The 27,668-nt window shown below is 36.9% G+C and overlaps 1 protein-coding gene across 2 annotated transcripts; it reads left to right on the top strand.

The window, feature by feature from the left end:
• Window positions 1-9,963: 9,963 nt before the first annotated feature.
• On the top strand, window positions 9,964-25,729 carry LOC145660560 (uncharacterized). Of its 2 annotated transcripts, XM_081725781.1 has the most exons (7): window positions 9,964-10,463; window positions 13,956-14,204; window positions 16,300-16,437; window positions 17,284-17,486; window positions 19,242-19,401; window positions 20,800-20,918; window positions 23,537-25,729. In XM_081725781.1, exons 1-7 carry the CDS (start codon window positions 10,256-10,258, stop codon window positions 23,564-23,566), a joined length of 1,107 nt encoding a protein of 368 aa, XP_081581907.1. In that variant the 5' UTR covers window positions 9,964-10,255; the 3' UTR covers window positions 23,567-25,729. The 2 variants fall into 2 exon arrangements, 1 of the variants encoding a protein (XP_081581907.1); XR_014126829.1 differs by lacking the exon at window positions 23,537-25,729 and having other exon boundaries at window positions 17,284-17,490.
• The last annotated feature ends 1,939 nt before the right edge of the window (window positions 25,730-27,668 follow it).

Here is a 27,668-nt window from a genome sequence, read left to right on the forward strand (position 1 = left end):
CTACATTTGAATTACCTACATTTGTGTCTTAAAAGTAAAAGAGATTTGTTTGTTCGTTTGTTATTTAGTGATCTATCTATCTTAGTGAAAGATTGGATACAGTTTTCGAAAAGAAAGCGTAGTTTTGTAAACCTGAGTCCAATATTTCATTGAATTGTTTTCTATTTTTAAATTAGAATGAAAAGTAAGCATAATGATTAACCACGGAGGGAAAACCAGTGATCGAGCTTTCTTCTCTGTGAGAAAGATCATTAATCACAAAAAAAAAAAAAAAAAAACTACCACGGTATTTTATATTTACAAATAATAATATCTGTGTGTGCCGCGAGAATTCAAGTTACGCCCGTAGTGTGCCGCAAGTTGAAAAAGGTTGGGAAACGATGAGCTAGACGAATAACGCGTCTCTCCAGTATGCAGAGCTTTTCGTAATAAGAAGCAGAAGTATTACACCAGGCAGTATGTCCATAAATCAGGATTGGGCGGAAGAATTCCTTATAGGTGTGAAGCAAGACATCCGCTTTTAAGCCCCAAATTGTTCCAGTGAGTCGATATTCAACCGATTTTTAGCCTTATCTGTTAGCCTTTTCAGGTGGGCGTTCCAGGTGAGCTTAGAATCGAAGACCACGTCTAAGTAGGTGACAATGGATGTAGGACGTATAAGATATCCGTATAGTGACTCGTAAAGGAGTTGGGTTCCTGTGAACTCTGGGATGTCTTTTAGGTGGTAAGAACACTACTGCTTCTGTTTTTTTTTTCGTTGAATGTTAGATGTCATTTCTTGCACCAGGTGATGAAATTGCGTGTGGTTTGAAGAGCAGTATTAAGTTGATGTACAGTTCTGCCAAGAGCGAGGAAAGCCGTATCGTCTACATATTGAAAAGTGAACACATTGTGCGGAGTTGGAAGTATGTCGAAAGCATAAAGTATATATAGGAAGGGGCTAAGTGTTGATCCCTGAGGAACGCCAGTAAACGGAAATACAGGCCAACAGAGCACATTACCAACAGTGACGTAAGCAATACGATGTGTAAGAAAAGAGTGAATGAGCCTCAAATAGCACATGGGAAGGTTGAGCGAATGAAGTTCTTGAATGAGTCCATAATGCCAAACCTTATCAAATGCTTTTTATAAATCCATGAGTATAAGACATGATGGGAATACTTTGTCGTACTGGTTTGTGATGATAGTACTAAGGCGCAGCAATTGGTCATTTATTGAGAAACGTGGTCTGAGGTCTGCTTGATTAATAGGTAGTATGTTACGTGCTTCCAGATATGAACGAAGGCGGCATACGAGAATTTTTCTAGTAGCTTACTGAACACTGAAATAAGTTGGATTGGACTATAAGAGCTGACAGAATGTATAGGCTTGTTTGGTTTATGAAACATGCAAACTTTCGATACTTTCCATTCCAGTGGATAGAAAACATATTGTAGGATGAAATTGTAGATTGCTACAAGGAGAACCAGCAGTGATTGTGGAGCTTCTTGGATATGACGGCAAGAGACGTTATCAATTCCCGGTGCTGTGTTCCTTTTCCACTTGAAGTTCAGCAGTTTGAAGTTCAGCAGTAGTAATGGGTGCTGTAAGAGGATGCTCCGGATCAATGACATACTCTGTGGAAGGCTGCAGAGCAGGGATACTAGATATATTTATCCGTTCTGAACGTGTGGAAGCAACGGATGGAGTAAACACTGTCTGTAATTGAGTAGCAAAGGCGTTCGCTTTACTTTGATCCGAAAAGAGAGGCGTGCCATGGTCAATGAGAGGATAGGTAGTGTTGGTGTTCTTTCCAGCAAGTTGATTGAAACGCTTCCAATATCGAGAAGGGTGTGCGTCCTCAGATAAGTTGTTACATGTTTTAATCCACTTTCTACGTTTATACGCATCCAGATAGTTCTTAACTGTTCGTTGCCATTGACGGTGGTGCTGAAGAGATTCACGGGTCCCTGTTCGAGAATAGTCGCGAAGATGTTGTCGCGCTTTCTGTGCAAGTGCAAGGTAAGGTTGGAGTCAGTTTCGGTTTATAATGATGTATTTGGTCTATTGGAATGTGATGTTGAGAGCTGCGTTGTATTGCAGTAGTGATAGTATTGAGACAAGAAGCGAGGTCTGTGTCATTGATAGGTGGTGTTACACTATGAAGAGAGTATCCTCAATTTCTATGAGCCTTATCATATCTCAAGACGGAGCGAGGCGCAATAACAGGACGAGTTGGGAGTAATGTGTTAACGATAGTTTCACTGGATGATGGTCACTACCAATAGAATCGAGCACCTGAAGCTGGCACTTATTAATGAGATTCAGAGATGTAATGACAATTTCTGGCGTAGTTTGGCTTATAGGCCTAATGTGGTTAGGAAGAACATGAATATAGAGCTGAAGATATTCAGTTATATACTGCTGAAATTCCTCTTTTTCTCGAGCACTCTGACTATGGATATTAATATCTGCCATATGTACCTGAAATATTCTAAAGGTAAAGGTTGGCGTGGTCTAATATAGATTGTGCTGAAATTTATGGTTATTGATGGTAAGTATGTGGAACAAAGTAGATACTCCGGTATATTGTGGGCTATATGTTGTAATTGGATATTTTGGAGAATGTCCTATTGCGACTCCATCTTGGCCACGAGCCAGGTGGTCGTGATAATCATGACGTAGTAGCAGATATCCAGGAATGCGAGCTAACATATTCGGTTTAAATGCAGTTTCATTGAGTGTAAATACATTGATATGTTCCTCAAGTAACAGAGCTTCTAATAAGCGTCTGTGTTGAAAAAATAATCGGATGTTAACAAAGAGGAAACTAATCTCCATAATTAAAAGTATATACAGTGAAACTTCTATATAGCGGACACCATTGGGAAACGTAAATGTGTCCGTTTTTGAGAAGGGTCGGCTATTCGGAGAAAAGCTTAGGATGCTACGCAATACGAATAAAGGTAACTATAAACACTATAATATGGCTATTAACACAAATTAGGACGGCAACATCTTTGTTTATTTTAGTAATAGAATCATGTACAGTACTTACGTTTGTGTGTGTGTGTGTGTGTATTTGTTGAAAACACAAACTTGTTTCTACAGTACTAATACAATATGAGCTTTTGAAAACTATCTTTTAAAGCGTATATTTCTTTCATTGAACTACTTTAGGGAAGATCCAGATGGTTTAGAAAAATCTTCTATCTTTCTTTGAACTACAATATCCTTTGCAATTGTCTTCTCAATTTGTGATTCAAGTGTAAATGTTAAGCTGATCCCCGCTTCATCTATTTTGTTTAAAAAATAATGTTTTAGTCTTCTTATTTTTTCAACAGCTTGTTTACTTGTAAGAGGAGAATAGTTCGGTTCGATGTCATCTTCATCTTCTTCTCCGTTCTCGACCTCATCATCACACTCTTCCTGCTGAAGATCTTGTACCAGTTCAGCGATGTCAGTTGAAACATCTTCAGTGTAAAGCGCATCATCAAAAGTACCATGGTCTTCACATTCACCAAATGGCTCTAACAAACGACAAAGTTCATGTTTATTTAGATCATGTTTCTCGACATTGTCATCAATAACTGAACCGTGGTCATCCTTGTAAACAAATCTTGCCTTTTGGAAACAGTTTCTCACAGTAGTAGAGGATGTTTCCTTGAAGGTCGAAGATATCCACAGAATTGCATCCAACACACTGATACATTTTGCCAGCTCATATGCAGATTCAACACTGTTCATACGAGACAAAATATGTCTCAACACTTTGTCTATAAAGAACTTTAAAATTGTAAATAATCCCTTGACCTAAGGGCTGGCAACACGAAGTTGTGTTCGGTGAGAGAAAGACTAGTTTAACATTTCTTAAAGTAGCGTTGCAATGGGAAGTGGCATTATCCAAGAACAAAATTACTTTTCTCTTTTCCCTTCCCATTTTTCTATCAAATGCTTGCAACCAATTAGTCATGATTTCCCCTGTCATCCAGGACCGTCTATTTGAATACCACAATATGTTCATTTTACTTAAATCTATTCCCTTGAAACACCTAGATTTTTCAGCTTTACCAGCAATAAGAGGCTTTTCAAATTCACCTTCCATGCTGACACACAATAGGACAGTAAGTCTTTCTTTTGAAATTTTTCCTCCTGCACATTTTTTACCCCTCAAACACATTGTTTTACTGGGAAGAGCTCTGAAAAAGAGTCCAATCTCGTCACAATTGAAAATGTTTTTCTCTTCATAACCTTCACAGATTTCGGATATCTTTTTGCGCCACTCCGACACAATGTTTTCGTCAAATGAAGTTGATTCACCGCACACGTTTCGAAAAGAGATATTGTGTCTAATTCTAAATTTGTCAAGCCATCCTACGGATGCTTTGAATTCTTGAAATTCTAATCGTTTGGCGATTTCGAGTGCTTTTTCACGCATAAGAGGTCCACTCACTGGTATACTATTGCTACGAGCCCGACAAATCCATTCAAAAGTTAACTGGTCAACTTTCAATTCAGGCTTGTTTGGAAAAGAGCGTTTTCCAATAGGGTTTTCGTTACCAATCCATAATTGAAGAATTTCCTTTTTATTTCTTAAAATATCACTGATTTGTGTCTTTCCAATTTGAAACCGGCGACCCATGTCTCGCCCACTAAGTTTATCTTTTTCATAGACATTTATGATCTCGACTTTCTCATTCAGTGTTAATCGTTTCCGTTTCTGTGACAATTTGACACATGCGTTACAAAAGTCACAAGACACTCACAACCTTTTTTGTACACTCTATGGCTCGTCTTTTAAATACGTAGTTAACTTGCAGTCAGACGAAGTGAGATACACGAAACGTAATTCTATTATCCGAACAATGCCGATGAGGGCTCTCAAACAATGTGTACTAAGAAAAAACATTTACGTTATACTAGCCCATTGTTGCTTGAAATATAGAAAGTGGAAGATTTTTTTCTTGGCTGTCCGTTATTTGGAAGTTCTACATAGGTGCTGGGGAATAGATTTCAGTGTCCGCGTCCGTTATTGAGAATGACCGCTATTCAGAAGTAACCTTTTCATTGTTGTGCAATGTATTTCTGCCGGGGAATTAAAAAGTGTCCGTTATTTAGAGGTGTCCGTTAGGAGAAGTTTCACTGTATATGAGTTTAGACTGCAGTTTCCAGAGATCCAACATGGAAATGAACATAATTGTTGGAATATGTGGCATGAAGATTTATGTGAAAACAAAAGCGTTTTATTTTTACATTGCTAGCTAAGGCTAGCTACCTCTGAGAGTTTTACGCCCTCTTTTAGGGAAGTGATTTGAAAGGATTGTTGGTTTTTATAGGTCGGTGGTTGGTCTAAGTGCTTTATTTATTTATTGCATAGCAGTAATGGTCATAAGGAACTTTGCGTTCTTAGGGATGGTATCGAGACGAGACGAGACGAGACTTTGTACAGTCTCGGTCTCGTCTCGGTTGATAAGTAGCGGTCTCGGTCTCGATCTCGTCTCGTGTCAAAAATCGCCGTCTCGGTCTCGGTCTCGTCTCGGTCAACAGATGCTTGTCTCGATCTCGGTCTCGGTCTCGAAGGCCAAGTCTCGGTCTCGTCTCGAGTCTCGTCTCGAAAGTCTCGAAATAAATAGTATGAAATTGAAATTGTGAAAGTATTATTATCGTACAGTCTATCCTTTCCGGTTCTTACTTTGCCTTCATTATTGAAAGAATTATGGTATGATGTACTTCTTCGTAGCTAATTTGCTAGCGCTAATGCTTTCCATGCGTGTGTTCCGGGTTCAATCGTCAGTGGGTATATCATACCTGGGATAAAACCCTAATAGTAACTCATATTTCACTTTCAGTAATAGACTTTGTCTCAAATAGCCTCAGTACTGCCTATACAATTAAACTCTATTAAATTAAGTCCAGTACTATACAGTAGTTTATTTACTTCCTTTGAACCAGAATTGTTCAATATCTCCTAACGGATAACGCAACACATAGCAGTACGAATGTATTTAATCGTGCCGAAATTGAAATTTTACAATTTCTTAGTTATTATCCAAAACACTCTGTTTTGATTGCTATTTTAAAAACAGAATATAACGTTCATTATCTTAACAAATAGAGTAAATTAATACTACCATATATTTTGTTTCAAATTGATCAATTGCTTTATTGCCGTTTCCAGTGGCGGCGGTTGGACGTTAAAAGTGGGGGGGGGGCAAGAAATGATCTGAATATTTGCATATAAATAGTAGTTTTCCTGCTTGTTTCTAATATTTTGTTTGACGAAAGGTTGTATAACTAATAGGATACTACATTTTTCAGTTAAAATACCGTATATATTTCATATTTTATTAAGTAAATTGACAAGAGCGACGCCAGTTGGTAGTAGCCCTTTATACTCTTAAACAACAAAAGTGTAAGAAGAGATTTGATTCCTTGCTCATGAACATCTTAAAATTCTGTCTGGAAAACTGATATATCAGATTATTGAATAAAACTTTTGCAAAACAAATAAATAGAAAGGATAATATTAATCATAGTAATAAATAATGATTAGAGGCACGAGTTTTTCGCACTAAGAATTTGAAAATTTCGCGTTTCGTTTTTCATATTTCGCGTTTTGTCGCATTTTCCAAATAACTTCTGCTTTTTTTAGCTCTTGTAAAAAAAGATATTCCCCGACATTTTTATAACTGTTCCTTCTATTCGTAGATCACTACAGAAATAAACCATTAATAACCTAAAAACAAAATACAGTGAATATTGCACTTGACATTGTAAATTTCACTTATAGAAAATTATACTTTTTAAAAATCAAATTAAAGAAAATCAGTATCTAAACTTACTATGAGTAGGGAAATTTTGCTGTCTTATGAAACATATAGGGACAAGTTACATTTAAGCATTAAATATAAGCATGTTACACATTTCCACATTTTCCTTCATTGTTATACGTTTGCCACTTATCAGCAGTCCATACTTGGGGAAAGAAAACTCTCACAATTGGCATTGCTTGCTGGAAGCCACACATATGTAAGTGCGTTTACAACAAACTTCAAACAATCATCACTTCAGAACTTTTGTCCATTCAAAATATTCATTACACTGTACTTTCCAGACGAATCACTTGTCAACAGTTCATAGGGTACTTTGTAAAACTCCAAATGTGGTACTTCATAATCAGATGCTTTCATTTTTTTTTAAATGAAGGCCAAGCTTTAAAAAAAAAAAAAAACTTCCTTAACGTAACAATGTCTGGTTCAATGCCACATGCAATTACAGAAGGATCAAATAGCTTTCCCAAAGCATCATATACTTCTATAGTTTTGGAGTCTTCTCTTTGCGAAGAAAGGTTCAAGGATGATCTTTATGCATATTTTTTATAAGTCACATTCAACACTAGCTCCTTTTCACTTCGTAACAAACGTAAGTGTGCTTTAGTTTTTCCACCAAAGAGGCCCTGCAACATGTTCTCTATCCGAATTACCCAAAATGCACCGTTCATGCCACGTTCTACCGTTCCGACAGCGGAAAACTGGCGTTTCCAAATTAATGAAAACGTATGTTTAAAATTTCGCATTTTATCGCGAATTAATAGAAATTTCGCGTTTTATCGCGCAACAGAAAACAATGAAAATACACATAGAATATCACAAAACGTCAAGAAACTGAAAATTACTTAATTCTGACGCATTTCATTTTGTTGCGCAATGCGAAAAACTCGTGCCTCTAATAATGATGTTTGTTTTGCAAAAGTCATATTGAAACAGGGATTAATGAACAACATAATTTTTAATTCTACACATGCTATTAAATGTATGTTATTACTCTTAGAAAATGAAAGACAGTAAATACTACAAGCATATGCTACGACATTGAAAGAAATATTTGCTTTTGTAACTTCCCGAAACATATTCGTTGCCATTAGGTGCAGTTTTAATTTTCTTGGAGCACATCAAAACACAACAATACTTAGAATCACTCCATACTCCAGTTATACAAAATAACACTAAAACCTAGATTATGTTGAATTCACTATTTAATTGTATATACACTCGTACACCTCTAACACCACTTCATTCATACATTAGACTACAAAACAATGGAAAAGGTAGAAGTTGTTTCTTATTACGCTTTTCCCCCCTTAGTTTAGAAAGAAAAGACATTTTAGGAACTGCCAATTTTTGTGCAATTAAAAAATAACTTGTGAAAGACTTTTTTCTTTTGCGAAATGCTCTCTGAATTAGTTTCAAAGCGGCTGACTAATATATCGAGCCCTTGTTAGAAGTGAAAGTATGCTGAAATTGTGTGCTCCAAGTTAATTTTGGGGTTATTTTCTGTGGCAATTAAAACGAAGTTCCTGTAGTTTTCTTTACTCCACGGGAAGACAACCAATACCTACTCACGGAACGGCAAATATATGGCACCATTTTTTCTATGAACCAGTAATACATACAAAAACTTCACATTTCTAAATGAAACTATATACGTTACATTAATGGGTTACTTCAAAAAAGTGGGGGGGCAACTGCCCCCCTTTGCCTCCCCTAATCGCCGTCCATGGCCGTTTCACATCTCAGTGTTTAATTGACACTTTAAAACAGGCACTTCCTTAACCTTACGGTGGGAGCTACTGCACTCATCTTTGCTATCTGTGGTCTCGGGTTGGATCACCAAACAAGTTAGATTCAAAGTCTTATGTTTCGTATAGTTCGCGTCTCTCTTCAAGTACATTCTGTTTCTTATACAAGTTTATAAGGTCGTAATGTATTATATAAGCATATATCCAGTGCCGTAACATAGATTAAGCTTACTCCTGAGTTCTCAGCGGCGCATGGGGCCGCGGTGGCTCAGTGGTAGAGCGTTCACCTCTGGTGCTTGGGGTCCCTGGTTCGATCCCAATCCCCGGCAAGTGAACTTTGTGGTGGACAAACACAGTGTGTGTAGATTTCCTCGGGGTTCTCCCGTTTCCTCCCACTTTCTTCATTCCACCATTTCATTCATTACTCATCATCACCGTCTCCTTTAGCCTGACCGTCATAACCGTGGGACGTAAAACTCAAAGATTTCCTTTCATTTTTCTCAGCAGTGCATGTGATCTTTATTCGAGAAAACTAATCATGCGTTCATTACGCTGAAATTTTATATTGCTTGAAAATTACTTGCGAAACATGAACATACATATTATGTAAGTATATAGGTAATTCGAGCTATATGTATTTATTTTCTCTGTCCCGGCAAAACAAGTGATTCTTAACTTTCTAGTTTTCTTTTGTATTAATTTTCGTAGTTTTGCTGCAATATGAAGGATCACATTTGTTTCTCGCTGTATGAATTTCGTTAAATTTTGAATCTGTTTTTACCCTACCTTACCTAGTAAAAGTTATACATATACATGAACTTTAGAGGTAGACTATGCTAAGTCATTTTTGGTCGAAATTGAAAATGAGATTTTTGAGTTTTACGTCCCACGGTTATGCCGGTTAGGCTAAAGGAGACGGTGATGATGAGTAATGAATGAAATGGTGGAATGAAGAAAGTGGGAGGAAACGGGAGAACCCCGAGAAAACCCACGCACACGCTGTTTGTCCACCACAAAGTTCACTTGGCGGGAGCAGGGTTTGAACCCGAGACTCCTAGCACCAGAGGTGAACGCTTTACCACTGAGCCACCGCGGCCCCATTGGTCGAAATTGAGTTAAGAATACTTTTTTAATGGACTATGTTCTTTCTAATTGTGTAACAATGTAAGTCTAAAAGCATGCTATTATTTTGTAGCTACTTAGTATAGTTTGAAAACAGTATTATATGTCTTACTTAAGGAACTGGTTTTTCGATTCTCTTGTAAAATTACGAAATTATGACTTGGTTTAGTTTACCTCTAAGGTCCAGATATAATAAAATCATAGCCATAATCATAATCAACCATTGTCAATCCACTGCCGGATGAAGGCCTTTCCAAGTCTTCTCCATACCCCATGCCGTAAGAGTCGCTGAAAACCAGTGGGCCACTGGCAGGGAAATGGTCGATTCGTCGCCACAGCGACGTATCGAAGAGTATCGCCAGTGGGCCGCTGGTGGCGGATCTCCGACAAGTCGGATAGAGATATGAAGCAGCGGCATAGTGACGGTGCCACCACGTAACAGCGTGTACTTCGTTGCAGTCCGCGCTTCTTCGATTCGCCGAGGAAGGAACGCGTCAACATCGCCGCGTGCATGCGGAAGGAGGACTTCATTTGTTGTTTACATGCGGGTCTCAAGTGTGGCGGGCAAGTGGCAAGATGTGCAAATTATTTTCTTGTATTATATTTAAGGAAGAAGATACATTAGCTACTATACCAAACTGTTGGATATCTAAACACGAAGGAAAAGAAATTGCAAGATGGCCACCATATGCTGGAACAAAACGACAAAGACATATTATATTCCATGAAGAACCAGATGAGAGATCATGGGATATCTACGAAGTGGCAGTAAAATACACTGATGGTAAGATTTTAAAATTTACTTGCTATACTCGCTGGAGCAAATCGATGAAAATTGTATACTTTGCGTAGAATAGGGTATTTAGAAATGTACTAAATTGTTTGAAGACACTAAAAAAAAAAAAAAAGTTATAGCCTCGAAATAAAAATATGCACATACTTCCTGTATATTGTGAATCAAATAAAGGCGAAGGGTGTAGATGCCCGACCCCCATATAGGCTACATACTATTGGCTTTAGGTAGGTAAATTTTAAAAAGTTTGGTTTACAAATGATAAAATGAACTCCTTTATGGTGTAAAGATCATTACCGTAACACATTTAGGCCCTTGTACTTCGAAAACTAATAGAATTCGTACTAGTGCATATATGAGGTCAGTTTATTTTACACCCTTGTCAAATAAAAGTTAGTTAAAGCTGTTCTAGAACGCAGACCACTCATAAACTCATGAAATGGTTATAATTGTGGTTCGCTTGTTTTACGCAGGAGCGTTGACCAATTGGACCCGTGTCTTCCTGTATGCAAGGTCTATGAGAGTTCCAAAAAAGGTGCTAAACCAAGTGAAACGTGAGTCAAAGGAGAGGATGGAGAGTGTATTGCTCTCCTGTTGCAGCAACCCTTAAAGGGAAGGGCATTACTCGAGCAGACGCCTCTATCAAATTTTCACACATTTATTGCATTTTCCGATTTCTTCTTGCAGAGCATGCACTAAATGAGGAGCTAATGCATAAACCACGAACAAACTTGTGCTAGGTGGCCACTAAAAGCAGGAATGCCATCTAACCGAGTCAGTGCAGGAGCGCTGCAGGGAGCAGGCGCATCAGCGACGGGGGGCATACGCATAAACAAGAATGGAAAAATACATAAAATGTCCGCAATAATTTTCACCTTCAATAACACTTAAATAATCGAAATAACTCTTACTTTCAAAACGGCTTCACTGGTTTCCAGGGTACAAATGGCCCCCTGCGAGGAGAAATTCGTCTGTTTTGAATTTTTTCGTCTTTTCCACACTTTGCATAGTTGATTTTACGTTTCAACATACCATAACGCTGCAAAAACTTTATAATATGGTGCTGTTTTTCACACAATTCTTTGTAATAAAATAGTATGTTTGCATTATATTCATCGCAAATGACCATTGCTAACACGAACAGAACATTCCCACCGTTTATTTCCACCTTTTTCGCATTCTTGTATTTTTCCGCTTCAGTAAATAGTTACACTTAGAAAATGTTCACTCCCATTCAAAATGTATTTCAATATGATATCTAATGGCAGAAATTACTTATATTCACACTACTTCGTTTACGAAAAGTGTTTGGCATCGTATTTTACCTATAAATTTTGTTTTTGGTAGAGCCGTCTGCTCGAGTGAACCCAGGGAATGTTCTACATTACTGGTCCGCAACACCGTCACAAAATTGCAGTCCATGCAATCTTCGTTCAAACTGCTTAAATTTACCTTTTGGACCTTTCTACTGTTTTGTTTTGAGTTTTTTTTCTTTCTTTCTTTCTTCTTGGAACTCTTAATTTTGAATTTCAACATAATGGTGAGCTGCCACAATGTTGTATCTTCATTAATAACCGATATATTTTTAAAAAAAAATACGTTAGCGCCATTTCCTTAACTTATATCCGGAGACAGGTAAAATCCTCGGATCGTTCTGTAAGAATTGTAGCTTGAAAACAGTTAAAATTAGGTTCGTTTGCTTTAGTAATCGTAAAATACAGTTTCTTATAATGCGAAATATGGGATTTATTACTTAAAACTGCAAAGACTGTTAAAAAGTATAGGTGATGGTAAACGCTGACACTAAGCTGCAAACTTAACGTTCAAAAAATTATATCTTATTTGTTAATAAAGGTACAAAATAGTGGCAACTCACACGTTATGTGGAGGGTGCAAATTAAGATTTCCAAGTAAAAAAAAAAAAAAAAAAACAAAACAAAACAGTAAAAATTACAGGTCCAAAAGGTCCCCTTGAAACTCTCAGAGCCCTGGTAAAACTCTAGAAGAACTCCTCTAGTTCTACCATGAAGAAAATGCATGAAATACCATATTTTCAAAATGTAGGTTCCTTTCCATTACCATCAGGTTTAAAAATTAGGGTTCAGTTTACCAGACGGTCTACTAAATAGAAAATTTGGTAGAAATTTAATTACACTTGCATATGTACACAGATAGGAACTCATTCGGACACGAGTGCAGATTTTGTTTAGCCATGAAAATCTTATCAGACAAGAATGATTTTTATATTACTGGATTGGCCTTGAAAAGTGCAATTCACAGCAGTCAATACCGGACAGCAATTGTCCGGAATACAGACATGCGTATCGGGCTAATAATATATATATATATATATATATATATATATATATATATATATATATATATATTGTCAGCAGGCAACAGTGTCCAGATGATGAATATTAATTTTCAACATACGTTATGTATACATCAGTGGATGTATTGTAAAGTGGGTTTCCTCGTAGTCTGATACTTAGCGCGATTGACTTCAGTGCACGTGGTCGCGAGTTGGATTCCCGCTGGGAGCTCACCGTAAATGGTGGTTCGAAATCCACTTTAAACTGTAGGTTCACGTATTATATGACTCTCGCTGCGAAAAAGGGACGTTAAACTCATACCAATTTTAATTTGATTGTGAAGCGTAATGCCCATCACAATTGCGTCTGGACATGTCCGGACTACCATGTCCGTGATAGGATCTAAATTTCGACAAGAATGCAACATTTTGATTTACACATGACACGGTGAACTCGCCAGTAGTCAGTCATGGTTTTCCAGGAGTGAGTGCAATCAATTTTATTCTTCACAGGGAATTAATTAATCTGTATATTGTTATTTCTGATCCTCATGTGGGTATTCCAGAGACTTGCTGTCCGGATTTCGCTGCTATGAATTGCGTTTGTCAAAGCTGAAATATTTCTTATCTGACAACATTTTTACGGATAAATCCAAAATCTGCACACGTGTTACGATGAGAACTTGTTTCGGACATGGTTGCCCGTACACGTCCGGGAGTGAGCGCAATGAATTTTATGCTTCACGAGGAATTCACTAATATGCATATTGTTATGGCCGATCCTATTTTCAGCATAAAATCTATGGTACTTGTTTTTTTTCGTCAACAGGCTGCAACACTTTTCTTGTAAAACAAATTCGGGGCTTGGAAATAACGTCTGAATTGTCTGCCCATCCAATACTACAGATTTTTTTCGGAAACACAGAAGACCTTGTAGAGAATCACTGTAGATTGGCTCTGAATGAAATGACAATGCACTCAACATTTTAAAATGCATTTCATAAAATGTAACCAATAGAATAAGGTTTCGTACTTTTAGAAATTGAAATTACACAGTAAATATAAATTGCATTGAACTAATAACATTGTATCATTTCAATTGCTGCTATTTTTGAACTATATAAATACACAGGAAGATTTATAAAACAGCCCAAATTGATTTCTTGCAGAGGACTACCTGAAAGTAAGATCCAAAGAGGAACTTTGCTCTTATACCTCAGATATAGCAACAACAGCGGATGAAGAACCAGGGCCCCAACGTAGATCGAAAAGAAAAACCGTTAAGCGGCGCATATATTGTGAAGATGAATCAGAAGAATCAAATGAATCGGATCATGCTTGTGGAGCAGTTAACAGAGAACTTGCAAGTGATGACACAGAAATAGTACCACCTCCAAATGTGTTTAAAGTTGCTACAGGTTGGTTCAACTGATTCTTTTATATTGTGTGCTTGCTGGTTTCGACTTTCATTTTTCAGTCTATGTTTTATGACAAAATTATAGCAACATTTAATACAATATTTATTCAGTCACGGTCCAGTATAACTATGAGTTATAGTACTTTCCAGCGGTCCTAAGATAACTAGCACCTAACACTGACGTAAAGAGTGGAAGCTTTGTGGCGGTGAAGAGAGTCGACTCGGTGGCGCAGTTGGCATATAAGCCCAAAGGTTCCGTTTCGATCCATTGTCTGGTAAAATAATTTTCATGTTTTTAAGGCCATATTTAGATGAGTACTGGACATCATTTTTATTTCTGTCTTTTGAATTGCATCGTTAGTTCATAACTGCATGGTTGAGATGCAAAAGGAAAATGTTCTATATGAATCTGGTTTAGAAATAAAATTATCTCCTCTAAACCGTTTTATGGCTAAACTTAACTTTACTGTTCAACAATGAATGTGGTTGCTTATAAACTATTCAATCTACGAAATATTAGCAGACAGCAAATTCGTCATAAATTAGTATAGTGTGACCACAAAACTTTTCTTTTTAGCGATGATGATATAATGATCTGCCCGGAGGCAGGTCTGAGCAAGACGAACCTATGCTTGTTTGTCATTGCCTTCAATGCGATGATGACGTCCTACGGACGGGACCTGTGGTTTAACATGGGATTCATCAACGAGGATGATCAGCACACTCTGGAAAATCGGGAAGAAATTTTCTGTGGATACTGACTTGTATCTTCACTGGGAATCGAACCCAAGACCCTTCATTATAAGGCGACGAGTGTTTCCACTCATTCATCGGGAACACTTTATTTTTAGTATTTTAAAAAGTTCAAATGGAATGAACTCATTTTACATCTCACCCATTCAATTGATATGGTGAAGGTTTGCGTAATACTTCGGCACAGAAAAGCAGACTGTGTTGTTTTCAGAAACACTGCGTTCAGTAATGTCATCGTGCTTCGAGGCCGGAGTCACGCGCACAACATGCAAGTATGATTTATATTTTATTCGAAAATATATTTGCTTGAAAATGTACTCTGGACCTCTACATATGAAATCCTTTACTTGCTGAAAAAAAAAAGTAATTTAACATTCCGACATTGTAAGTCAATGAATATCCTAATTCCAGTCAGGGTGATAGGTCGTTGAACTACAAACCATCCGAAAGCTCTACTCCGATTGAGGTGTGACTGGTCTGTAGTTCGAATTTGTTTTAATTGGGGGTCTTAGAGCAGAAAAAGATACATTGCATTTTTGAAAATATTGTTTAAAAATAGAATTTCATAGCTATAACAGCAAGTTAGTTACCTATGATGGAAAAATTGAGCAACCATACTTTGAAAAATGAGCATAAGTAACATTTAAATTTTACAGGAGACGCAAAGACTTAATATATTGAGAATGGATGCCGAAAGAGTTTTCAGCCCTTTTCTCAGTTGCTGTTCAACCGATATCCATCAAATTGGAAGAGTAGGCTTCTACGGCTATCTAGTCGTGCACTACACAATTTGAAACAGATCGCTTGAATACGGGCTAAAAAGTAGTTTGGATATTATGTCGGATTATCGAGATGCATTGTATTTCAACGAAAGTTCTACATTGTTCTACCTCCAGCAGATATGTCATATTTTTACAGTTTGTATATCAAGTCCGAAGCTATACACTCAAATAGAAAGAAAGTATTTTGGAAACTTTGTTAGTTATACTTTTTTTTTTTTTGCAAAGTTGGTTCCATTTTTTAAAATTTATTTATTTATTCTTTCAGATTTTGGAGTGAGAACTTCAGATTCTTTTATATTCTACTTCTTAGGCTCGGCGATAATAATTCTGTGAAAATTTTTAATTAATTTGGTGTGTGTTACTATGCAATTTATTGTTCTATGTTTCGGTATATGTTGTTTTGATTCGACATTTTGTATTTAGCAAAAAGCTATACAATTGTAATATGTTGGCTTAGATGAGGAGAGATTAACAGATATGAAAATTAGTGGACCGCGGTAGCAGCATTTGTGTCACTTTAAATTCTGGTGTCAGAACTTTTTTTTTTTTTTTTTTTAACAGATTCTCGCTGTAATGCTGTGGCTTCATGCTCCACTCGCGTCAACAGTCATGATCAGAATACTCCAAGTAGCGAAGGTGATACAACACCGAGTGTTAAAAGCAGTCACACATCCGGTGCACTTTCACCAGGAGAATCAGGTATGAAAGATTATTTATTTTTGTGTTCCTAGCACTTTTGCTAAATGTTAACTTCCTTCCAATATTGTGTTCTCTCAATTTAAATTAACAGAGCTCAAAATTTCCTCTAAGTTGGTCATCATAATTGCGCTCCTTCTACCGGAGCTTCTCATTTGTTTAGAATTTCATATTTGCTGTCCAGGCTCCCATAATCTACCATGGTTGGTCGGAAGAGGTTCAGTGGTATGCATATCAAACCCTGCCGCATAGATAATATGCTCAATGGAATTGAAGTGTAAACCTTATCCACATTGTCAAATACTGATTTTTAAGTTTGCAGTTTAATAAATCAAAGGCGCATCTTTATATATTGGATACCTGATTTACTCGAAACCGTATCGGGCATTTATGTTGAAATGTTTGTATATACTTGTTAAGCCAAATTTTAATTTTTTAATGCGTTGTGGTATTTGGTTCTCGTACTGATGGAACACCTGCGGAGATGAGAGCTCTCAAAATGATATCATTCACGTTCGAGTGCTGTGATTGTCTACCTGTGCTGCTGTTGCATGATAATCCATGTAATCCTCTCTTATCTACGAGAGCATTACAGGCAGAACAACGGTGCACGACAAATTAGTTAATAACTATATATATATAAACTTTTTTTTAACTAAGAACTGTTTTGAGGTCTAGAGAGCGTGAAATGAAAAGTCATGAAGAGACTTTTCCGAAGTCGTAACATGGTTAGGAATGTGGTCTTTCGAAATCTACCTAAAACAGGGTGAAGTTTTATACAGTCGTTTGTACCTTCTCAGTGGTTTTCCTTTCCTGAAAACTTTTTGAATATTTCCTTTTTGGTTTCAGTTTACCTGAAGAAAATACTTCAAAGCTTAGAGGTTCTTAGAAAAGTCTGTGAATCCAATAATACACTATTACTAAAACTAACTGCACAAACTCATACCGTGAGTCCTACCTTTGCTGAATGGAACATTTTACCGTGTAAAACTGTGGAAGATTTACAATCTGTAGAATCACAATGTGAGGATGAAAACAAACGGAACGATTTGGTGAGTGAGTGAGTTTTTCTTTTTAATAATGTGCATATTCAGTTTGCAATTATCCTTATTCTCATCTAGTGCGTACCATACATGCACGAAGCACCGGATTTTTTTGCCTAGAGGGCCACTGAACGTATTACGCATAAAGCCAACTTGTGATTACATTAAAAAAAAAAACTTTCTGCTCTTTGACACAGTCATCATCGGTTATCTATTTAAGAAAGATACATAGGAAAAGCGTTAATGAATGGTTAAAACACGCTGGAGAGGAAAAATTACTTAGAGATTTAATCCACTTGAGATCACCACAGTATAATATCCTTAATTCTCTTCGTGTTTTTTTAACCTTCAGCGTGGTTTTAAAACGTACGAAGTCGTTTTACTTATATATCCGTTTTCAACAGATGATGACAATGGCAAACAGCCGAAAGTGCTTTTCTTTAGTTTTTACATTGCTATCAGTAGTTACCTTTATATTTTTATTTAATACGTAGTACGTCAATGATACCGTAAGCGAAAACTCCGGTGCTCCGTGCATGTATTGCAGGCACTAGAAAAAAACTTTTTTTTTTAATTTTATTTTTTATCTCTTTTTTTAACATTGAGGTGAGTAGTGATTGGTATATTATCACCCGCTCTGAGTTGGAGTGTTACGTATTGTTTTCAAATTCTAACATTTTTTTCCAGTAGCACCCGTTCCATTATACGCGCGTAAATATAATATACTTTCTATTTTATTTCTCAATATTCAGGATGCAACATGTAGATACAACAATAGTTTCGGATTCAGTTATTTCTTTGCATGTTAGGTGTTTAATATTTTAGGTGGAGTTTTAAAAATCTGCTTATTGCAGAGATCCTCATGTCAGAAATTCCGAAGAATTTCTATATATTTTCTCCGATCATGACCCCCCTGGCACTAACTTACCCTCAGTCCAAATGTATATAGATAGAGGCTATATAACGATTCTTGTGAACGCTTTAGCTGCCGTAATTTTTAACGAATTGAAACCAAACTTAACACAAGAATTGATTGTATTAATAGGTCGGATGAGTTCGTTATCCAGAATGATCGGATGAAAAATTTCAAAATGGCGGCCCATTCGAACTTTTAAAAATTTCAAAATATCTACAGCTATGAACCGATTGGCACCAAATTTGATCAAAATGTTGATGATTACAATATATTAGTTGTATGTGAAAATCAGAACGATCCGTTAGATAATTTCGAAATGACGGCTCTTTATAAAATCTACCTGTCCTTAGCGGCCCTGTGCCAAAAGACGTATTATTTTATGTATATATTAATTTTTTTTAACGAAGTAAGCACCGCAGTTATTAGCTCCCTCCAGAATTTGTTTAGAAACAGGTACGAAATTTCTAGCGTTGCACTTGCGTAGCTGATTCCACTGTAAGAAGTACACATTCCTCAAATACGAAACTTCATTAATATTTTTGTTCCAGATTTTTGCAAGTAAAAAGTCATTATTTGCATATCTCGTTTATAGAGTTAAAACTTTTTTTTTTTTTTTTTTTGCGTTTGCACAGTCTATTTAGTTATTAAGGATTTGGAATTGATACATTAAGTCCTCAATGAGTCTTCCTTGTTCTAGGATTAAAAAAATTAATGTGTTTCTCGGCTACTTTCTGAGTTAAATTTGTGTTTATAACCTTTCTCTAACATAAGTCAGAAAGTTCAGAAAGTTGATCTGTACCTTACCAGTTTGAATACTTACACAAAAATGTTGTTCGCTTGTGTTTCAGATTCGGTTGCTGACCGCAGTGGGTGGAGAAAATGTGGAACAGTGTGCAAGAAATGCTCTGAGGAAATTGATGACAGACGAAGCAGCTCTGAGAGTTAACATAACTGGCAGTAACGCCAAGTTTTCCTTTGGAAAATCTTTGTTGGCTGAAATTCTTCGAGGTAAGCAAAAAAAAAAAAAAAAAATCTTAAACTATTGTCACATTTTAGTATTAATTACGTCTTGTGTCTGTTAGCAGGTCCTACTGTTGATGGAAGGTAAAAAAGAGATTTTTAACTAGCTTCTGCTCCCTGTAGAGGGGTAAAACTATAGAAAAACGAGCATTTTTATTAATAACTACTTTAATGGATTGTTTTCTGTTATAAGAGCCTTATAAATGTGCAAATATAAATTGAAGATTCCGGGATATTGGTTGGGAAGGGGGGGGGGGTATCGGACAAGATGAAGGCAGAAAATGAAACGGAGTTGCTCGAACAATGGATTTTGATGAATCTGAACGACACTTTCAAAGGTTTATCACGAGGTCTACTTTTCGAAGAACCTTAATACTAGTAATAGTAACCCGTGTAACGGAATGAGCTTAGAAGCCTGCTTCAATGCCAGCTGCTAGCAACTATAAGGTCAACACTGCGTGTCACTGTCTGATGGCAAGCGAGCTTACCCATGATAGTGTTTACAGTCGGGGAAAAATGGGAATTCTCTGAATATACAAGAAAGTTCGGGAGAATGGTTTATTACTGGTTTAGGCCATGAAAAATTACTTTTTGATGTTGAATGAAGAGTTAGTGGTTGGCAATATATAAATTATTTCCAGAAAAGGTGCATTGCATTTCCTAACACAATACCTGTAGATTGGTACCAATTCTCTTTCTTGTACGTTGTGTTTTCGGATACCCTTTATTAGAATACATGGATGAAAGTTTGTTTGTGTGTTTTCACATAAGACATAAAATAACTACTATAAAGGTTCTTCGAACAGTAGACCTCATGATAAACCTCTTATGATATAAAAAAAATCCATTTAAATCGTTTTTAATATTTTTTCTTTTTTCCGCATGTTTGCCCATAGTTTCTTTTTTTTTTTTTTTTTTTTTTTTACCCTCTTCTCCTTGTCCGATTTTCTTCTCCAACGAACTTGTACCTAACATAGTTTTGTGAGCATTGATGAAAATATCCTGCAGTATTTTCGAGATTTTACTTTAGCTTTAGTTCCCTTTCAGGGACATTTTCGAGGAGAAAAATAGTAATTGGTTTCTCGAGTTCAAGAAGTACAGCATGGGTAAAAGCATTAAAAAAGCTTTGAAATATGCTTCGTCTACCTATTGTACCTATATTAAATCTCTCCTTGATAGTCATCGGTAAGTTCTTTGGACCACTTTTAGCCAATTGCATTTCTGGTGTTATTTTGTCTGAAAAGCACACTGGAAAGAGAACGAAAATAAAAATGAATACTAGAAAGTGATCATCTTTTACTGTTAGTTAGTCAATACTAATGTTTTACAGTGCGCCATTTTTGCTCCACTTTTGTACTTCTAAATTAAATTCTCTGCATTTTCCAGATGTTGTCGCCGCAAACTTCCCAGAATATAATGTCACAACACACCGAATTATACACATTACCCAAAGGTGGTTAAAAGGTGCGGTGGACAGGAACGGAGGAAGGGAAAGAAGACGTCAGGTATACTTAAGCAGTATATTTTCTAACTCTTTAGGCTGTAAAACATGCATAGCTCAGCGCAGTAAAATTAGTTACTGGCCTAGTATTTTTAAAACTAGTAACATTTTTAATATTTTATTCACCGTTTGGCTCTAAGCTTAGAGTGGTTGTTCACGCTGCATTACATTTAAGCTCTCTGTTCAAATGTTTGTATATAGGAAAAGAGTACTTACGAATATACACACGAAGATATTGGAGCAAGCTTTCGGTATAAGAAACCAGAGTCATGCAGAAGAAAACCCTTAGGACGTAGAGCCTCAGTTGAGAAGTTCCTTGTACTCTCACCGGGAATGGAACACATGTCGCTCGATTGGCAGTCGGTCACTTTACCAACTAGATTACATGTCAGCCCAAGGTCAGAAAACAGATATTATAAATTGCTTTATTATTATTTTTTTAAAATAAAGAAGCTTTTCTGGGGAAGAATTTAAATGTTGGAAACTTAATTTTTTCCTTTGCAAATTTACTGGCTTATAATGTCAATCTTTTTTTTTTTTTCAAAAACTGCCCTATTCAAAGAAAGAAAAAAAACCAGCTTTTGGCACAAGGCCGCAAAGGATAGGTAGATTTCTTTCTAGCATGTATTTTATTGATGCGAGACCTATTGCACGGACTTCTCTTGATAGATTGAAATATACAAATACTGAGAAAAAATCTTCTTCCCTCGCGTCACAGTTTCTCGAGTGGAGAAACCTCGGTGGTCGTGTGGTTAGACGCGTTCGGTTGCTGTCCCCTGGCTGTGGGGCTGGTGGGTTCGATTCTCGCCTTGGGCTTGGGTGTTGCGTAGTGTCGTAGTTGTTCTTGTGGAATGTATTAAGCGGAAATCAGTAATCGGTAATCACAAATCAGTATATGTGGTATGAGTGTGTAAAAAAGATCGGCGTGAATGTAAAAAAAAAAAAGTGGTCTAAGGCATAGGTTGAGTAATGCAAGGGTCACTAGTTCGATTCTCGTTCACGGGAAGATGGCTTTTTTTTTTTTTTTTTGCTTCTTTGAACGGCCGCCATTTTAAAATTTTTTAACGGTTCGTTCTGATTTTCACACACATCTAGTATATTGTTAACCTCGACATTTTGTTCAAATATGGTGCAGATCGGTTCATAATTGTAAAAATTATGAATTTTTCGAAAGTTCAAATGGCCGCCGTTTTGAAATGTTCATCCGATCATTGTGGCTAACAAACTGTAGCCCTCTGTAGTTCAATGTATTGTTGGTGTTCGTGACCAATCATGCAGGATGTAGAAGAAAGATAGATTAACTCTGTATCTGTCATCACTATTTATATGTACTGGGATATTTTCCTAAGAATAACAAGACCCTTCATCTAATTTTAATTCGGTGTATAATAATAAATCACAGCCATATTCGATCCACTACTGGATGAGGCCTCTCCCCAGAGGGAGGAATTGGTTTACTGCTCCCACGCTGACCAGACGGGTTGGGAGAGGAGAGCCGAAGCTTTCACTGTGATCGTCACTATCTTCATTCATAACAGCTCCCCAATTGCGTTACGATGCTGGGTGGGCACCGTTCCAGACCCACGCCTTGGAAACCATCGCAGCGCCGGAAATGGAACCCGGGAACCCTAAGTCCGTAGTCAGCGACGCTAACCACTAGACCACCGGGACGGTCTCTCTCTCTCTTTCTCTCTCTGAGAGAAAAAGAGAGAGATTCTCACCATTCGGTTTATTTGATAATATATTTTTAGTAGTTTTACTGCTTAAGCACCAGGTTGTAATTGAAAACTAAAAATGTACTGTTTCCTGAGAAAATGGCTTCTAATCTTGCTAAATGTCTAAGTTTCTCAGAGCTTTACTTAGTTTTCACCAAATCAGTGTTGAAACACTATCTTTACAAATGTTTTCTTAATACTACATTCATAATCATTGCAGAGGAAAAATAGCCTTTTCTGAAGTTCCCATGCACGATAGAACTGTACAAACCTCAGTCCTGTTCTTATATTACTAAAAGGTTGTAAAGCAATTTCAGAAATGTCCAACAAACATTTAATAATACTATTTTAGCCCTAACTACTTTCCAACGCTTAAAATTGTAACAATACATTTCTAATACAAAAATGACAATTTGATTGCGAAAATTAGACAAGTAAATTCAGCATTGCTAATAAAATTAACTTTTGCAGCACCTCCAGTAAAATCTTATGATTTAGCACCAGTGACACCATGATTTGAAAGGACACATGGTGTAACAAATGAGGGCACTTATCCAATTTGCCAACCCTTTTTAACATTATTTTTCATTTCTTCGTGATTGAGATTTTACAAGTGTTAGTTTTTATCCCGATGTGGACTCCCATCTTTCCGTATACGTATACGTCCGTGTAACGGCATTCTATCCTATTTGTTCTAGAGTCTGCAGCACTTGCTGCCAGTGCTGCTGGCTTAAGTGTGGGTTTCAAACTTGTTTGGATCAACTTTTATTCCCTTAGATGATTTAAAGAAAAAGTTCTAATACACAGAAATTACAAATAACTGGTCTTGCACGAAATTTGTTGCAAAACTATCCCTAATGAAATCTAGAGTTAATGTGTAATAGAAGCATTTATATTTCTTTTACAGAAAAAACTCCTATTGAGTACAGATGCCTAAAAGTCACCACCGTGTTTTATCTTCAGCTGCATATAAAAGAATAAAGAGAGAGGTCAACCGACAGTTTGAAGATATAGAGGCAAATGTTGAACTCTCTAGGAATAATGAATCAGACAGTACCATTGTTTGGGACAAAGAGGAATTTTATTCCGTACAAGAAAACAGCACATGTACATCAGGACGTGATGTCAGTGTTAGTGACATCGTGAAGTCGTCTTATTTTGGCATATTTAAAGTAAGAGAGCTTTCAAAACTTTCAGTGTTTCAGGTTGAGAATAATGTAAAGAAATGTGTTCTTTTGCCTACAGACTGCAACAGCTTTGTATGCATTCCAATGTGTGATGAAATGTAAATGTAAAGGTATTATTGACAATTGGAATTTAAGGTGTTGTTGTCATTGCGTAACGCACACAAAAATAGCTTAATTGTACTGAAATACTATAGTGGATGGATGTACTTTGCTCACAATATGTACAGATTTACGTGTCTAGAATGCGCATTTTTTTTTCTAAGATAGCGAGAGGCGTGCTATATACAGAGTGATTCGAACAGCGTTGTCCTAACGCGTTTTTTTCTACATTCCATATGTTTAACATGCAGATTTCGACATGTTTCACTACAGATGACATGTACCATTGGTTTAGATCTACTTTTGTCTCGACGTTTGCTTAAAATTATGTTTAATTCCGGTTAATACTAAATCTTAAAATTATTCAATTTCGTGTGGGGTTATTTCTCTTTCTCGCGTTCATACACTACTCTGAACATCGTTTTTAACATTTGGACTATAGTTTTGAATTTTGGCATTACACAGGAAATTACAAAAAGCATTATACGTTCTTAAAACAAATGGAAAGCACTGGTATTTTAAACAATGCTGCGTGATATATATTTAAGATACAATTTGTTTTTCCGACTTTACCGTAGCACAGCCAGATAGGCATATGCATGCATATGCACATTCTACACCCGTCAATCTTGTATTATTTTTTCAGTCGTAAAGGGCCCTGCCCTTTTCTTATGGAAAATGGATCTCGGTCAGTTTATTATTTCTAACTGTGCCACTGTTCCCACCCACCTGGAAAACCGGGAAAAGTCAGGGAATTCACCTTATTCGTGAAAAGTCCTTGAAAAGTCAGGGAATTCCATGAAAATCTGACAAAACCTGAAAAAGTCAGGGAATTTCAAGATGAGTTTATAACTTTCAAATCTAATTTTTAACGTTTTATAATGCTAAGCAGGAATTGCTTCTGGTTCATCGCAAGACGAGCCAGTAGTTTAACATTTTTTAAAATGATGTTACGGCGTTTAAACGACGAATATAAATGTACATGCATAGTATACCTCTGGTCCGAAGAAATAAAGTTGCTTTTTTACATTATCTGTAACCCTGCAAATTTGTAAATTGTGTCCTGGAAAACCTGCAAAAGTCAGGGAATTCGTGCTTGCCAAATCAGTGGAAACCCTGTATGCACAAACGAAAGGTCTTGATGTGTAGGTAAAAAGTCTCTATGGGCACAAATCTCTAACAATTATATTTCTCGAGTTATGTGGGTTTAAAGTCACGCGATGTCATGAAAACCGCGTGATACATTATTCGTCAAAAAAACTACTTCGGAGGATACAGAGCCAGTTAGTCAATGACATCAAAGCTAGCAGAAACTCATAATGGCATTGGCTAACTGGCTTTCGATCCCCTCGAAACTGCATTTTCGCGAATAATGCATCACGCGGATTGTCGAAGTAGCTTGTAGTTCACGATGCGATCACAGACGTTGCGCAGTCCCTCGTCTGTGGCCGTATTGTGAACTACAAGCACTTAGACAATGGTCAGTCCACTCATGGGCACATTACAGTTTTATTTCACGCGGTTTCCATGACATCACGTAACTGTAAACCCATATAACTCGAGAAATATAATATTTAGAAATTCGTGCCCATGGAGTCTTTTTATCTACACTTCAAGGCTTTTCGTTTGCGCATAGCTAGAAATAATTTGACCGAGAGCCATTTTCCATAAGAAAAGGGCGGGATCCTTAGAATTATATTTTTCTTGTGATATAGTTTGAAAATATTGACCATTTGCACTTTTCTTTAGATTTCCTCTTGTTTTTGTGTTTATAAATAAGCGTTTGTTTGAATAAAGAGATATTTTAGTTTTAATTACTTTCTTTGGTTCTTTCCAGATTTTATGCCTTCGTATATTTAATTTAAAATTCATTATTAACTTCTGTAACACTCGTAGTGATGCACAATCAATGCATTATTTTCTAATAAGGCTAGTTCAATTTGCCACTCAAATGGAGGTGAGAACTCGTGGTTCGTAAGTGCAGGATCTCTCATAATTTATATTTACAGTTTGTGCACTTTAGTCTCTACAGTCAAACATTCCAGCAAGTAATAGCTTACCAACATGTATATCTTAAATCTAAAATCGAATGATGTGTGTCACGATTGAAAAGGGTTTATTTTTTAACTCTGCTTGGCAACACGTCTTAATTCTTATCTCCTTGATGTATTTTTTGCACTTATTTGTTGCTTCAACCAAGATCAGTTCAAGAAGTTTAATTGTTGAAACTTTGCATTCAAAAATAAGAGAGCAGAAGTAAAAGAAAAAAAAAATAAATAAATAAAAGCAAAATATAACCTTGTGAAATTCACCATGTTTGACAATTTTAGCATTCTCGGTTGACATTTTTATCGACAGCGACGAATTATATTTTAGAGTAAAAAATACATTCGGGAGATAGAAAGATGCAGGAGCGACGGAAGAACTCCTATATAGGTTCATTTTTGTCTTTATTGGATCTTTTTAATTGGTGTCCATCAATTCCCCAATATCCTGAATAGTATAAATAATAATTGAATTATATTTTGTTTCAAATTATGTGAAATTCTTTGTTTATCGTTAATAATTGTCAAAACTCCTTCGTCAGTTTGTTGTCCACGTCCTCGTCCCACTTGCCATTTGTCCGCCTCCTTAATTTTCCACCAATTAGCAGATCTTTTTTCTGCCAACATGGAACACCGTATTTAGGCCAAAAATTGCCTGATGTGATTGAATTATTGTAATCATAGCTTAGAATAAAAATAAGTAATTGCTTGTTCTTGAAGTAATGGGTATTCAAATGCACTTTCTCTCATTTTTATTCATAGAGATTTTGACTCAAAATCTGCAGAAACGGAATGAAGCAATTGATATTCCTGCAGATTTTGAGCCAAGGCTGTGAAACCTCTATAAATAAAAATGAGAGAAAGTGCATTTGAATACCCATTACTTCAAGAACAAGCAATTACTTCTTTTTATTCTAAGCTATGTTTACAATAATTCAATCACATCAGGCAATTTTTGGGCTACTAAATACGGTGTTCCATGTTGGCAGAAAAAGGATCTGCTAATTGGTGGAACACAGACGTTTCGTCGCGGCGGGACCGCCGATTTCCGTCACTGATGGGCCACCCAACAGTAAAATTGGAAAAACGGAAACCGGGCCGCCCGCGACGCGTCGCTGGTGGGCCATCCAACTGTAACATAACAAAAATATATAAGCGGGCCGCTGGCGATTATCACGGCGGGACCACCGATTTCTGTCGCTGGTGGGCCACCCACCAGTAAAATTGGAAAAACGGCCACTGGGTCGTATGCGAGCGTCGCTTCCGGGCCACCACTTCTTAGCGACGTGTCGCAGGCAGCCCATCACTGGCCCACCGGCGTTTACGGCATGGGGTAACTTTTCTGACAGCATGCACTTATATCTGTTTTATTCTACACTACAAGGAAATCGGTACCCCACACCGCTTGCACGAATATCTTTGCTTTCCGCTTACAACTCAGTGAAGAGTGGACTATGTTTTCCTCTTCAACTTCTTGTGCGCGATGGTGAGAAACTCTCTTTCAAATTGTAGTATGGTATTGATTGAAAAACTCAGCTTCCATGACAGATGTCCGATGAACAATTTACGTTCTATGTGAGGCCAAACAAGTCCTTTTGCCAATGCTTTCATGAAATCAAGTCCTGTCATCACTGAGGACGTAGCGTAGACTTGATGCAAGACATACGCATTGACACCACACGCAACATCCACCAGCATAAAGAAAATT

The sequence above is a fragment of the Thermobia domestica genome, chromosome 9 (genome assembly GCF_964235325.1).
Source record: "Thermobia domestica chromosome 9, izTheDome1.hap1.1, whole genome shotgun sequence".
NCBI lineage: Eukaryota > Metazoa > Arthropoda > Insecta > Zygentoma > Lepismatidae > Thermobia > Thermobia domestica.